The following is a 16,008-nucleotide window of genomic DNA, read 5'->3' on the forward strand; positions in this document are numbered from 1 at the left end:
CCAAAAGAAATACAGAGGACGTGATGAAAGAGCTTTCAATGGTTCCAATATATTTTTAGGCATGACTCTAAGGTTAGGAAATTCAGATGTTTAGTGCTGAAGAAATGATGATAAAGATAGCTTGTTAATGTTATATTTCACAAGTGACTTAACTGCGTGTATCACCTAGAGGTGACCATGCTGGTGACATTACCAACCTCCTTAGTCCAATTCACGTTGCACAGAAATGCAGTTATATTGATAGAACATCTGGGGACAGCCAGGCTTTACATATAATACATAACTGCTATGATATCTTAGCTGTCTGCAAATACTTATCAGTCTTACCAGTGTCTTTCCACTGTCCGCCGTCCACCACTGTTATCACCGTGCGATTTGCTTCTTTATTTACGTCTGCACCCTCTCCTGCGTGAACAGCACCATTTCGTGAAAGTGCACCATATGTGACGGAGAGAACCTTTTCAGTACGATTATGTGTAACCTTGCCTAGAAAGGCTTATCCGTGACTCATGACATTTGGCTAATTGGAACACTCAAACAGTGTGGTGGATTACACACACCCCACCTGAGACCACGGGTCCTGCTCTGTGGCTCTGCTACCCTCAGGGTAAGGTAAAGGCCATCGGTCTCCTGGCCTTTAGCTCCCTCAGTGACCAATTTATTTTCATCTTGTTCACCCTGATTATTCGTCTCCTCCTCTGTTGTAGGCACTTTCCATGGTGCCTCTGACATACAGTAGCAAGACCTTTCCTGGAGTTCTCTGGCAGAGGGCATTCAGGTAAATAAGCAGTATATTAGCATGCCAATATTGATTATGTGTGTCTTACCTGATCTTGCTGATGCATGGATCCAAGCACAATCTCCATGTAGCAACCGAGACATGCTTGGCTGTTTAATCCTGGAATAAAACCCCAGCTGTTTTTGCTGGAGGTTCCACTGGATAGCATATTGCTGGTAGTCAGCGCTTGCTAGTTGAGACAGATTTCAGACTCTCTGCACTTCAGCCCCCACACTTATGTCCCAGAGTCTTGACTTTTCTGACACCTTTTCCGCTGCTGTTCGCAGGACTATCTCACACAGGCCCACTTCTGTTTTACTGCAATTAGCCCTCGTTGGCCCTTCCATCACACCTGCCATGTTGTGAGTTATCTTCTGTTGCCACCGTCTCCTATGGGAACCCAGCACCTGGACCTTCAAAGTATATGAGTTCTGTGCTCAGCGTTATCTCAGTGCCACCAGCAAGGCACTTGGACCCATGCATCACCTTCACTATACTCGCAAAGTAAACCTCCCAATGTAAGTTTAATGATTGTTCTTCACTGAATGCTATTCCTGCTCTGTGGTCCTGTAAGCGCGTTGATTGCTCCAAAATTACATCCTCACAACAAAAAAAGTGGACAGAGAAAGCAGTTTCATTCCCTGGCAAGATTCCTCCAGCCAATCAGAAAACAATTCCATGTGAAATTAGACCTGTTTACTACCCAGTTATTAGAAAACAAAAGTTTCCTAAATGAATTAATCAGGAACAGCAATAATCTGCAGGCCCTTTGTCTCACTAAAACATGGTGAAAACCCCTAGTACTTATCTAAATCCAAACACGCCTAGTGGCTCTGTGCACACAGACAAACCACACATTGATGATTATAGTGGTGGATTGGCTGTATTTGACTGACACATTATCAGAACTAGTTCACTGTCCCCATCCTCTTGTAAGCACATTACCTTTAAACTGCATGGGTGCAAACTTCTGGCAACAGCTGTTATCTACCGTCCTGCAAAACCTAATGGGGCATTTCTTTCAGATTTATATGAATTACCAACTCTACTCCTCATTGTTTTGCCATCAACTGTACTTCTGGAAGATTTTAAAAATGTCTGTCAATTCCAAGGGCATTTAGCTACCCAATTTGTAATACCCTTGTGTGTCCCATTGTGCTGGAAAATCTCCCTTCATCATCTTCATAACTCACTGTCAGCATGTGTGTGCCTCTAAAAGTCACAAATGACCTCCTCGCTTCTGATGCCAGATGATGCCACAGTGTCATCATCCTTGACTGCAGTGCAGCCTTTGACAATCTAGCACTCTCTTCTCATCTGCCACCTTAAGTCCTCTCTTGCACACATCGCTCTCAGACGCACACAACTTCGCTGACAGACAGTAATACATCTCCATAAACAAATCGAAATTCACCACTGCTGCAGCGAGCTCCACCTCACCACCAAATTCATTATCTATGACAACTGCTAATTCCTCACCAACTGCCTGCCTTAAGAGGAAATGATCTTCCTCAAACTCAACTGCGATAAATCTGAAATCAGAATTATTGGTACTACAACCCCCCCCCCCTCCTCTCACTCTGTACTAGTGTCACTTCATCCCAAATCCACAACCTTGGCACCATCCTGGATTGCATCTTTGCCATTTCATTGACGTGCTTGGAAGAAGAAGATACAAAGACTGCCTTGTTAAAAACCTGAAAAATGCTGCCTGCGTCAGTCTGGCAACACCTGTTCATTTCACTGCTGAGAACCTAATCAACGTCTTCATCACCACCAGACTTCATTACTGCAACAGCATCCTCTTTATATCCTCAATAAACTTCAATATGTCGAAAATACTGTTGCCTCTATGATTGCGTGTACCTGTTCAAGGAATCATAACATACCAGCTCTCCAAAACCTCCCGCTGGCTCCCTAACAAATACTACAATTCATACTGAGGAAACAATATGGAACAGCTAGACAACATATGGCACAGTTCAGCTGGAAAGTCAGAGGAGGCATGTGCTTCCATAGTGCTGCTGTCTGTGCAGAACTCACCCATACTGTCTGTATAGATCTGTTCCCTTATAAAGTGCTGCTCAGGGATGACAGCCATCAGTTCCACTTTTTCTGTCAGCCTCTCTGCAATTCTGCCACATTTGCCCTAGCTGTCATGGCCAGCTCTTTGTGAACAGACTGCAGAGAATCTGCTGGATAAACACAGCAAAATTGAAAATGAAACTTGGCAGGACACACACACACACACACACACACACACACACACACACACGGACACACACACTGTATCTTAGAAACCAAGGCAAACACTTGTGAATAACCTACTGTCGGCAGTTGTCCTTGAAAATGAAAAAAAAAAATGAAATAGAGGGGCATAAAGAGAGTCTTTCATGGCTGCTGGCTGCTGAGCTGTTTCTCAGAGATGAAAATAATAACATCACTCAAACAACTGAAGCCTTATTCAGAATTTTGTTTGGTTGCAATTGAGGTATTGAAATAAATTATTTTGTGAAGAGACTGGTTGTATGTGATGCGTAGTTCACACAGTAAACATGATGTACGAGATCATTTAAATGTTGCATATTCAAGTTCCCATCAAAGTGATGGTGTTATTTAATGCACACTCACATAGAATTGACTGTTCATGCTATAATCATCTTTTTGTTTCTCTTTAAGGGTGTAACACTTCCCTGCTTCTTGCCAGCTACTCTGTAAATTTGATTTAATCCCCAACTAGTGGCAATAATGAAGAGGTTGATTTATTTTGTTATAATTGGAGCACCCAGGTTTTTTATTGAGAAATCATGGGTCAGATCTGATATTGTTACCTTGGACTATGTTTTTACCCCATTCCGTCTGTTTATCTGTTTGTCTGTTAGCAGGACATCTCAAATCATCATGAATGGATTTGCACAAAACCTTGTGGAAAAGTTGGTCATGGGGCAAGGAAGAACTGATTCACTTTTCATACCAATTGGCCAAAGGGGGCATGGCAATGGATGTGGGTTCTCACTAAAAGGCATATAACTTCCGAACAGATTCACGTAACCCCATGAAACTTTGTGTGCCTCTCAGCAGACATAAGAAGAGGCAATTTCCAGTTTAGATCTAACCGCCCTGATGTTTCCACCTAATGTGAAACAAGTTGGTAATGGGTCATGGAAGAAATTATTAACTTTTGTGGAACTGGCATATCTTGACAATTGCATAGCGTTGGCTGATGGCGGCTTGAATTAAAATGATTCACCCACCATTTAGTCATACTAGTCAACGTTGAAGTGGTAATTGGACAAAAAGATAGATCACACTCCATCTTAGCTGGACAGCTACAACTATAAAGGAGGTCATGCTTTCTGCACTAGTGGAAAATTCACATGATGGTCTCATTAATTGTTTTTATTTCAAAACAGCCTCTATGCCTCTCACCTAATCAAATGCAACCTATTTTTATTACTTATGTAAGTAAATGCAATACTGACAGTTACGTGTGACTATTACCTTTTCATCTCTTCACAATGGTAACATCAAAAATGTTGTGAATATACTGTAGGTTATTATGTTGTTAGGTTGAGTGTCTGGTTGCAGCAGAAATGAAAGGAAACAATGTAGAATGAATATAAGGGTCATAAGTTCTTTATGTATCTTTACAATGTGGAAACAAAATGTTTAATAGGTTATTCTATTGCTATAATATGAAGGTCTCTAAATTACACTTATCAGTGCAGTGGTTATAATCAGTGTTTTTTATAGTATAATGTTTTTTTTGTTATAATTAGTGGTTATTATAGTTAAATAACATTGGTTGATTAGTGCAGTAATTAAATAACAGAAAAAAACAAGGACCTCCAGCTTGTCAGCATACTAATGATGTGTTTTGCACAAGAACTATTCAACATGAGTTATTCACAAACATTTATTTGCTTCAACTACTGACACAGACAATGTAAGTGAAATTATGAATGAATATGCAGCTGATTGGCTGTGGCAGACAAGCCATATCTAACAGTTACATTGCATTACATACTGAAACTGAGCTGGATAAGGACGAGGCTTGAGTCATGTGGATTCTGGTAGAGCAGGGAGTCTACAGGAGGGCTTGTACAATAAACCCTCTGAGTGTAGGATTGCTTACAGAGTGCTGACTGGCTGTCATCATGGCACTTTATTTCCTTCTGGTTCCATAAACTTTTTCAGGTTCAGCTGCATTCATGTGGAAGCAGGCAGGAGGATGTCGTTCAGGAAAATGTTCCTCCAACGGTAAGTAGAATCCTGCTTGCAGGGTGAAGAGTCTATCCTTCCCCTTTTGATCCTCTTAACCTGTGCTGTATGTGATCTGAAAGTAAAATGTGATTGATTTGGCGCACAGCCAGGCAGGGGGTTTGAGTGCTTCTAGAGTGGAGCACATGACTGCAGGGAATTCGAAGTTTAATTAAGGAACAAGCCTTTTATTATTATTATGTCTCAGCTTCGGTCACTCACTGGTCAACTGACCCTGTAAGAAGTGGGTTATAAATCTGGAAATTGCATTAACTCTTGGATAAATTACACTGACAGAGTGAAAGTTACTCATTGTTTTGGATAATTCTTTGAGTGATATCAAACACCATCACTTAAGTAAGGGAATCAACCTCAAAGGTATTTTACAAGATACAACCTTAAAAACAAGTGCAGTGAAGTAAAATTAACATCAAATCAAATAAACAATATCATTACAATTTCAAATTAAAACATGAAAGCAATCAAGACACCTAATCATCATCCTTAGAGTGTTTGACAGAAAACGATAAACTTTAAAGGTCTGAGAGCAGTGATTATCTTCTTCTTCTGTTCTTTCAAGTGAACATTGTACAAACCAGTTTGTCAGGGAAGCTGAGACAAGGATTCGCTGTGCTGGAAGTGTCAAAATGCTTTCACATGTCGGGCCCATTGATCAAGGACAAGACTGCGTCCGAGAAGTGGGCTCCATCTGGTGTCAATGCAATAACCAAATGTCTGTATCTCTCTATGTCACAGTCACATGTGGGTGATATCAAATGGGAGCATGTTGAGTTCAACCAGTGTGATATTCAGTAAATTCACAATAGGTATCTGGGAGGAAGGATCACAAAGGTCCCATAGTCTCATCATCCACTCTTGAGTGGATTTTGGTTCGGAGTCTACCTTGCTAATAATGCATCATAGAATTCTGTATAATTCTATAATCATAGCAATTATTTGTACATGATGCACTACTGACTGTGTGAGTCTGGGGATGGTCAACCTGACACACACACACACACACACACACACACACACACACACACACACACACATATACAGTGAAAGACATCTGTGATAGGCTCCAAACTGCTTCCTTCCTTTTGACAGCATGCAGCTGCTCTGTTGATGAAGGTTCATGAGTGAGGTTAATTAAGCAGCGTGTCTCATCACACCCTCTCAGTCCGCCTTTCTTTTCCGCAGCACTCCTCCTTCCTCGTTCACCTTGAACACTACTTCCTGTCTCACAACCTCAGAACTGGAGAGATTGACTTACAAAAAGGAACTGAAAGACATTCAACAATCACACATCAGGAACTGAACTAGAAAATATCTCGAATGAGACAATTGAGTTTGAAGACATTTTAATTATAAATAATGCAGTAAAAATTACAACTTTTTTCCATCCAATCTATAAGATTCTCAGGAACGGCTGACATGTTGGAACACGGTAATTTCATTTTATTCTTTTTTTTAAACATGGCAAATTTCACTTTCTAAGCTTCACTCTATAGGTTACCAAAATTAATCTTTCCCTTTTTGTTACTTCTCCTTAGCAAAGAGTCCAATATTTCTGGTTAGAACAGATGTCTTTCCTTGATCCTTGTCCAGGCTTCTTTTACATTTTTGCAAACCAAATTCCCTGTGAATTCCATTACTTATAGCACAAACCTGCTGGGCTGCATGTACATGACTGGTTGAGGAAAAGAAAGATTATGAACTAATTTCCATAATATTTTCTAAACCATATGGATATACAGTATGTCATTTCTCAAAACATCAATCAAATTTCACGACTTATCCAGGTTTTCCATGACTGCTGGAGGCTTGTGTCACATGTGTCTTCATGCAGGGATACCAAGAAGGACCAGACACCATCATACTCAAAAACAATTTAATCATCCTCCCCAATCTTGAGTAATAAGGCTTTATTTTACTCTACAGACATTTAGTTTGCTTTGGTCTGTCTATGGTCCCTCACTTGATTAAAACTGCATTTGGAGACATGAGGGAAATCAGGGAAATGCTACTCAGTCATTTGGATCCTTTACTGTAAATAGTGGCCGCTTCTTGCAGTGTCCCATTCACCCTGATTGAAAATCAAGGTTTAATGAAATTTAAACTGGAAAGAGGAATCTGGTTACAAGATTTTTTTTATGAATGTCAATACTCGTTTGAATTGAGTTGTTTTGGTGACATCCCTGCTCCATATATAACCTACAGAAGCTGTGCCATAGCCCCGGTCAAGGGAACGGAGGACTAAAAGGAACGGACTCAATGGAAGGAAACAACAAATGGAACGAGTCCATGACCAGACTTTTCAACAGAATCCAAGATGTTGAATAAAACCTCCTATAAGTGAAGACGCATGCAAAACTCTCAGTACACACACTGAACATGTCAGATCTGAACTGGACCGGCTCAAACTGAACGCACAGAAGAGAACCATCGTTTACTCAGTCTGAATTGAGCCGATGAAATGATTAACAACACTTTTAAGACCGATTTCCCGATTCTCAGATTGAAATTCATACAATAATGACTTTAAAATTAAGTGATTGTGCTTTTATAACCAAAGTAGAACAAATAATACAAAGACAAGATGTACATCAATAACAAAACATTAACAGTGCTATATAAAATGCATTTAAAATATAAGATCCCATTGAAGCACTTCTGTGGCAGTAAACGATTTAAACAATTTACAAGATGGCTGGTGATGATGACTGAATATCAATTACAGTAAAATAACAAGACAACTGACAGGCAAAGACCATATGGACCACATCAAGCAGTCGTCATGGACAATATCTTTGTATACACTCACAACAGCCATCGAATGTGCATGTAGTTCATCGTACATTACTGAGCAACCCACCATACAGGCTGGTGGAAGCCAGTCAATCAATAACAAGTAAACAATAAATAGGGCTTCGAATTTAAGTCCATAGACTCAAACAAGAGAGCGCCTTTTTTTTCTCACTTTCTTTTTTCCAACATCTAATGAGAAACTGTAACTAGAAAACATTAGTAGATAATGTGCAGTATTGTTTAGGGTCTTCTTCCGTATAATAAGGGTCATATTCCTTCGTGTGAAGCAACTGTAGGAAATTCCTGTTCTCCTCGCATTGCTCCTCAGCTCTCCAGCAACTGTGGAAACAAAACAGTCTGATGTTTCACTCCTACTTCATGTAATTTCATGACAGTGTATCAGAGGTATCTAATAACCATAAATAATATCAGAAGTGTTTCATTAAGTTAAACTGTCAGAAATAACAAAAGAAATCCACAAATACACAGCAGAACTGACAAAGAATGTGGAAGCTTGACTCCTGTTATGATATTATTTACCTCGTCCACCTGCAGCTGGAAGCCCCCCTGTCCTGTAGGTGTCACCTCTCCACCCTGTTTGGCCCTCGAGTCTCCAGGTGACATGAAGGTGGAGGAGTTAGGACCACCAGGCTCCCTCTGAGCCTGACCTGACGGGAAAGAGGGACGGCTGTACAGAAGGATGTCCCCAAAATCTGAAGGAGAGAAAAGAAAGGAAAATCATTTTAGTTGTTTAAGCATATAATCAGTTGTTAAGAAGTTCCACAGAATGCACAGAGGATATAATAATGCAAAATAAGTCATGTCCAATGCATAACTGCAGTTTCTTTTAGGTGCTGGCAAAATGCAGGACAAATGAAATCCGTAAGGGGAAATTTGTCGCACACTCATAGACTGACTTGTCTGAAGTTAGATATTTTTAATCATTTCAAGTCAAATAACATTGCTGCTTCAGTCGGTCTATGAGTTATTTAGTGTTATTTAGCAAATTTACTCCTTTACGGAGGACATAATAATTTTGGGAAACCTCAGAGATTGTGGGATCCGTTCAGTACCTGAGTGCTGTCGGTTTCTGCTGCTCGCTTTTCCTCCTTGAGGGGTTTTGTGCTTCTCCTGGTTCTCCCTTTGCTCAAACGTTCCCTCCCTGTTCCTATGAGCCCCAGTGCTGCCTCGTCGGCCCCTGGCCTCTCCAGAGCCCATCCTAGGCAGCGTGGCCCCCCTCACCTTATAGTCACCATGGGACTTCTGGCTAGGGAAGTTTAGAGGCATGCAAGAGTCTAGGGACAGAAAAGAGCACAGAGAGCCAAACATCAGATTTACTGTAAGAGCTATACAGTGACCAGTCTCTCTGTGTGCAGTCTCAGTGTTTTACCATCATTGAAGACGTCTCTGGGTTGGTGGCCCTGTAGACCAGACTGGTGCTGTTTATGCCTCTTGGGCCTCTTTTGCGTTACTGCAGGACTCATGTTGCTGTCAGTGGACATGGGGCTGCTGGGTCGCTGGTGCCGCCGACCTGAAGCCGTAACACAGATTTAGTACAAGTCTGAAATGCTTTGACGAAACAAAATGTTGCATGCAACAGTAAATCAGGAAATCTTTATTTATATATATTTAGATGATCTGTTAAAATCCACATTTCTATTATTTCATCTAAATCTATTAACCAAATATTCATCATTGAGTAAATGCAGTGGCATAGCATAATCAATAGCTGATATTTTACTTAGAGAGTTGGCTGCTTTAAATACACATGACAGCCATGACAGAACTCATGGGAAACCCTCTCAAATCTTTGAAAGGTGTTTTCTCAAAACTTATTTTCACTAGTCTTCTGACAATATGGACACATGTTGATACAAGAAAATCCATTCAACTTCAGTTATTTCAGGTAAATGTCTTGAAAAAAGTTAAAATCTTCAAACCAGTAAAATTATGTGCCAATGCAGGGTTTTTTTTGCAAGTAATTTGCAAATCCTTTTCCTGTGTTTTTTATAATTGTGCTTCTTTTTTCTGTATTTTTTCCCCAGAACCCTTCTCACCTGACTCCTCTGGGTACCTGCACATGCGCAGGCCGACATTATCCCGCGAAGAGGCCGCTGCCTGGTTGAAATCGCCGTCTGTGAAAAAGGATCCTTCTGAGGTGCTGACAACACTGGACCTGCCTGACGAAATGTTGTCCTCAGATGCCGAGCCCCAGCTATTGACCATGGACCCTGTGACTGATCTGTCCAGATCCCCGGTGCTAGAGGCTGGGGTTTGCTCTAACCCTCGGAGGTGCAGCTTGTGAGGAAGAGGGTGGTGCTGCTGCCGGTTTTGGTGTTGGTTGTGATGACTCTGGGCAAGCTCTGCGTCTGTCTCCTCCTCTGCCTCCTCCTCATCATCCTCTTCCTGTCCATCAGTATCCAGGCAGAGGGGTATGGAGGTGTAGGTGTGTTTTGGGGAAAGAGGGCGAGGGGGCAGTGGGTGGCTGGTTATGTGCTGACTGGTAAGTGTATTACAAAAAAAAAAAAAGACAAACAAAAAAATTAATCTGTGCACTCTTGCCACAACTGCAGCTTTTGAGTTGAGCTTTTTGTATTGCTGGTGATTGAACTGTCATTGTAAAATGGTTGAATGAGGTGTAAGGAGGGTTCATCTGGTTACCTGTGGTGTTCGGTTCCATCGTGCAGGCCATTGTTCAGGTCTCCCTGTGGTGATGTGACTGTAGATGGGCGGCTATAAGACACTTCAGAAGGGGATGAGGCTGCTCCTCTAACTGGGGGAGTAGGGCAGCTTTCTATTCTCTTAGTCTCCTTCTCCTCCTCCACCTCCATGCCTTCCTGATGAAGGTACATCCTCGAGGGCAGCATCGGGCAGTGGACGTCAGGATCAAAACTGATAAGAGAGGGTCGAGTGACATGAGGATATGGCTACAGGAAATAGAGGTCGTCTAGGTCCTGAAGCACCCCTTAGTCATTAATGGCAAAAACTGTCCGAAAACCCTGGGCCCTCAGTATCAAATTTGAAAACATAACAACGCAGTGTTTGAATTGAGGAATCATTAGAGAACAGATATGTGAAAAAAGTTAAGATAAGACTTCTGACATGTCAGAGATTAGTTAATCCTGCAATAAGAAATCTTGTTTTTCAATCAATCAATCAATGAATGGATGGTTGACAATACTTAATACATCCCTTGTATGCATTAAGGGTCTAAGGTTGGTGAAGCCAGGTAGGCTAGGCTATGTAGGATAGGTAGGCTTGCTATGTCTTGCTAAACTTGCTCTCGTGTGTCGTGTGCTTTGTTTTGCGTCCTTGAGTTTGTGTTAAATCATTCTGTTCTATGGTTGATTGTTGATCAGTTAGATCTAGGCTCTTTCTCTGTAAAGTCCTTTGAGACATGCTTGTGATGAAGGGCTATATAAATAAATGAACTTGAACTTGAACATCCCCAGTCAAGCAGTAATAAACCTTTTTAAATATCTGGTGGGAATAGGGGTCAAGCTCACAGGTTGAGGGCTTCAGTATACTCACCATTTTTTCAGAGGATGCAAATTGTTGTGTACAAGACTGATGCCAGGTTCAACTTCTTAGATTATGTCAGAAATTACTTTGATTTCATTACAATCAGCTGGAGTTTGTAGTTTATGGATAATGACCGAAATATGGAGATGGCCAGCTGCCGGCGTTTATATCCATCACAGAATCATCTTGAAAGGTGAGTAGAAAGCTTTCTGGATCTTCTGTTTTGTACTGATGAAATGTTTCACATCTCTTTGGAGCATGGTTGTTTTTTGTGAGTCATGCCTATTGCAGCATGTAGAACTGGCTACCATAATCAAAATTAATTGTCATACCAATTGAAATAGTTTAATTAGTTTGGTTTTAGTTGTTGTTCTGACAATAGACTTTGTTTTGACAGTAGATTTGCAGGTGTACAAAACAAACCTAAAAAACATTACTGTGTGTTTTCTGATAATGTTATCCTCCTTGTGGGCCTATTCATTCAGTTTAACAGCTGCACTTCCAAACTGGTCTTACAATTTGTGAAGAATCAACACACAATATGCACATGTGCAATTGTGCACATTTGCAGGCCTTTGTTGTTTAACATGGCAAATTCTGCAATATTGCTCATTCTATCTTATGTAATTTATTGACTGCTGAGAAAAAATAGTCATTAATTTGGCACAGGCTGGTCAGTGCATATTACAGCATATTTTGAAGCAAATCACTGTATGTCTTTTTTTCTGATCTTGAGACCCCAGGTCAGCAGTACCGATTAAAAACATCTTCCCGTCGAGGTGTGAGAGAGTGTGTGTGTGTGTGTGTGTGTGTGTGTGTGTATCTGTGTGTGTATGTTTGTGTGCATGCATGTGTGTGTGTCTGTTTCCCATTCACCTCTTTTCCATGGGGAGGGTATACTCATCACAGTCCCAGGCGTTAGCATGAGGAGGTGACAGGGGCTCTCCCCAGCTTACTGCAGTCTGTTTGGGCGTCTTGGGGGGCCGTGATCCCTTCTTATGATTTTGACTCCCTGAGAAGTTAGAAGAAAAACACAAAAACACAAGGGTGAACACAGACGTACGACTCAATTCAATACATGTGTCCACACTACTGTACGGTGTAGCTCCTGGCCTTACCTGAGGTGCTGTTGCTGCCTCTGTCTGAGCTGTGGTGGGAGCCTCCTGTGCTGTGATCTTGAGCCTGGATGTAGGGGACGCTTTTTTGGATCATCCCTTCGCCTCCTTGGAGATGATCTGTAGACAAAGCAAAGAGAAAAAATATACGATTGTTCTCATTGTTTTCATGCAAATGATGAAACACAAATGACTTTTTATAGTCACCATGAAATGAAAAATGACATTTTCACCTTGTTAACTAAATTTCCATGTCATACTATACAGCTATTTAACAATAAATGCAAATATATATATATATATATATATATATATGTATATACTGTATATATATGTATATCACAATCCCATTACTTTTACTTCCTGGAAAACAGTGTATCTGTACCAGTGGGCGTAAATAAAAATTCCCATCAAATAAAACTGCCTTTCTCTCTCAACTGATATCCCATTGGTTTACAATTTCTCTGCATTATGTCCTGCCCCAATATCCTGTTTCAACAGGAGATACATCAAATTAAGGAAATAAAATGCTCTTAAAATGTTTTAAAAAAGGCTTTAAAAAACTTTAAAGCCTACTTCACCTTTATTGAGTCTGTTTTGCTCCATTATGTTGTACTGCATCTGTGCTGCCATCTCCTTTGGTATCTGAGGCGGGTGGGGAGGCTGTTTCCAGCAGTGCATGTCCAGAGGCTCTGCCATGGCCCCACCAGCTGCCTTATTCTTGATGTTGGACTGAATGAGCTGGGTGGTGGCGTAGGGGATTGGTTCATATGTGGCTGTTGATCCTCCTCCTGGACTTACATAACACAGGCTGGGGTTGCTGAACGTCTTAATCTCATTGATCTTGTTGGAGAGGTTCACGTCACTGTAGATGGGCGTCTCAGACCCCAGCAGGCCTCCCTGCTTGTTTTCCAGATGGTTTCCATAGTTGGCTATGCAGTCGGCTGAGGAGGACATGGGCTCATGAGACGAAACAGCACACGAACACAGCAAGAACGCAGCAAGTCACAGACCGTCAACATTACTGGAGGGTGTTTGATGTGGATTACGGCTCTAGGCCATATTGTGAAAATCTTGTATCTCTAAAATGTAAACTAAGAAAATCAGCCGTGTTTTTAGCTTGACCACCATGTATTTTTGAGTTTATCAAATTGTGTTTTGAAAGGGCTTCATAAGCCTAAAGGTCATAGAATTTTCTCAACCCATAGAGAACCATGAAATCCTTAAACTGAAGTTAAAACATGAAAATCACCAAACTTGGAGTTACAAGGTTTTCACCTGATAACAGTGCTATGTTTCTCTCAGAGTGTCCAACCTGAGCTAGGACACTAAGTCAGTCCTGTACTAACCTGGTCGGCTGTATGTGGTCATGTTACTGTCACTAGTGCCATTGCCATTATTGCAGCAGTTGATGCTGCAGTCCTTGTGGTTGGCACATGCATTTGGCCAGTTGTCAGGCAGCCACAGCTGGTTCAAAGGTTCACCCATGCTGAGAAGTCCAGGTCTGCAACAAGAAGGACCAAAGTGTTGTCCATCAAAAAATACTGTCCCCATATATCAATGAGTGAGTGAGTGTGAGGTGGATGTTGAGGATTTCTCTTTTTTATGTAGGAAGAGCACTCCCCCTTGTGTTTCCACAATGTAAGTGCGTCCCTGCTGCTTGTCTTCATACAACACGAAGGGGAAACAGAAATGTCACTTACCTGCCAGCGCTGCACACCGACTCTCCTCTTTGATAGGCAACTGCAAAGAGAAGTAGAAAAACATGATGAGATGAGAGTAGACCTGGATGAGCTAGCAAAAACATGACACTCAAGGCAGAGAGAAAGCATGAGAAACAAGTTCAGTTTCTAACTGCCAAAATAAATTAAACACCTGAGCACGGTTTAAATCATGGTACACTGACTACTAACATATGTGGTGCATTCCTAACATGGTTTATGTTGCCAAAAGATGTAAGAGGGCAGGGTCAACACCAGTAACAGGCCTTTCAAAACGATCCCTTTCATCATATGGTGAAACATGTCCACCCTCATGAGAGTGATCTCTTCCAAAACAGTTCTCCCACCTTGATGTGCATGAAGGCGACACAAACAAATGCATTTATGTTTTCTAATCACAACACAATTTCACGCTTACGGGAGATTCAGGAGCACTGCTGGAGACAGTTTTTTCCACCACAACCAATAAAACATCAAACCATGAATTTTCTCATGGAGAGTGAATTCCAAATGTTTGTAGAATATAATGCCAAGACACACTGAACCTAACCTTGTGAGCAGGTGGGCTTAAGGCACGTGTATCACTACAATGAAGCCACTAAGTGTTTTCATATCATCTGCAAAATCCACCGTTTGGTTCATCAGACCTGCCTCTTAACACTGTGTTATAGTTTTACCCGTACCTTACGTACTGCAACAATGCGTGGGCGGAAACATTTGCTGCTAAACTCCTCAAGGTGCCTACTTTAAAGACAAGATTTGTTTGGCTAACCGCTTTCAGCAGCCAGACTGAATCTACATTTCTACACTTCAATATAGACTTAGGACCTGTCTGATGAACCAAGCTGTTGTTTTTTTGCTCAATAACACAACACATACATTGTTTCCCTCTCCATCCTATTCTCTCTGAACACACACACACACACACACACACACACACACACACACACACACACACTATCATGCTCTCAGTAGTCTTTGTTTTTATTATGTTGTTTTCCTTGTTGAGTGTTAATGTCATTTATTCATTAATTTCAATTAATTTAAGATGAGATGTTTTTATAAGCCCCTTGTTTTTTTTTTAATCTTTTTTTTTTTTTTCCCTACTACTGCCCTACTAAATACATGGTTAGTCAATAAAAACACCGCCATGATTAACACAAATCTGAATGTAGCAGAACATCCATACGTACCTGTAGGTGTAAAGGTGAATGATGGCACTGTAGGGACAGACAAAAGAGGTGGGGGGAGGTAGGAAAAAAATAAGGAAATCAGTATCAGTTGAATATAATAGTTATAGTATAACAGTTGCTTTGTACCCATTAGGTGTTTGCACCATGAGTTTTTGTCTTGTCTCTGCATGTGATCTTTGTGTTGTGTATGTAGCCTACTCTGCTCTAATGGACATGTCTTCATGTGCAAACTACAATCCAACCCTGATAAAAACATGTGTATAAGCATTTAAATAAACACATGTGAGGCAACCTGCCTTACTGCTGCTATTTTCTTAGACAAAAGTGTCCAGGTAAAGGTTAATGGAGGTGACAGGGAGCCCGAGGGAGAGAGGGAAATAACAGTGATATTGCAGCAGACATGGCAGTGGCAGGTTGACAGGCCCGTGCTTCCAAGAACTGTGCTGTGTAGAGGAAATGGCACTCTACAAATGAGCTACTAAATGTCAGCCTTTGAATGTCTGCATAATCTGGAATGTGCCGAGCCTCTGATTTGCTTCTGAGGTCTGTGAGTCAAAAGGAAGATTAGACCAGAGAGGGATTTTTCCCCCTTTGATGTGATCTGGTTA

General features: G+C 41.2%; 1 protein-coding gene across 1 annotated transcript in view; it reads right to left on the reverse strand.

Annotated features, from left to right (window-relative positions):
- Positions 1 to 6,451: 6,451 nt before the first annotated feature.
- LOC139913266 (roundabout homolog 1-like) overlaps positions 6,452 to 16,008 on the reverse strand; it is a 92,204-nt gene continuing 82,647 nt past the window's right edge. Inside the window, exons 20-31 of the mRNA XM_078286412.1 lie at positions 15,401 to 15,427; positions 14,190 to 14,229; positions 13,836 to 13,990; positions 13,068 to 13,430; positions 12,490 to 12,606; positions 12,248 to 12,383; positions 10,511 to 10,741; positions 9,907 to 10,349; positions 9,240 to 9,380; positions 8,923 to 9,144; positions 8,390 to 8,562; positions 6,452 to 8,188 (exon numbers count right to left, since the gene is read on the reverse strand). Coding sequence (XP_078142538.1) covers positions 8,174 to 8,188; positions 8,390 to 8,562; positions 8,923 to 9,144; positions 9,240 to 9,380; positions 9,907 to 10,349; positions 10,511 to 10,741; positions 12,248 to 12,383; positions 12,490 to 12,606; positions 13,068 to 13,430; positions 13,836 to 13,990; positions 14,190 to 14,229; positions 15,401 to 15,427 — 2,063 coding nt within the window. The 3' untranslated portion in view covers positions 6,452 to 8,173. The remainder of the gene's footprint in view (positions 8,189 to 8,389; positions 8,563 to 8,922; positions 9,145 to 9,239; positions 9,381 to 9,906; positions 10,350 to 10,510; positions 10,742 to 12,247; positions 12,384 to 12,489; positions 12,607 to 13,067; positions 13,431 to 13,835; positions 13,991 to 14,189; positions 14,230 to 15,400; positions 15,428 to 16,008) is intronic.

This window comes from Centroberyx gerrardi, chromosome 11, assembly GCF_048128805.1.
Source record: "Centroberyx gerrardi isolate f3 chromosome 11, fCenGer3.hap1.cur.20231027, whole genome shotgun sequence".
In the NCBI taxonomy this organism is placed as follows: Eukaryota; Metazoa; Chordata; class Actinopteri; order Beryciformes; family Berycidae; genus Centroberyx; species Centroberyx gerrardi.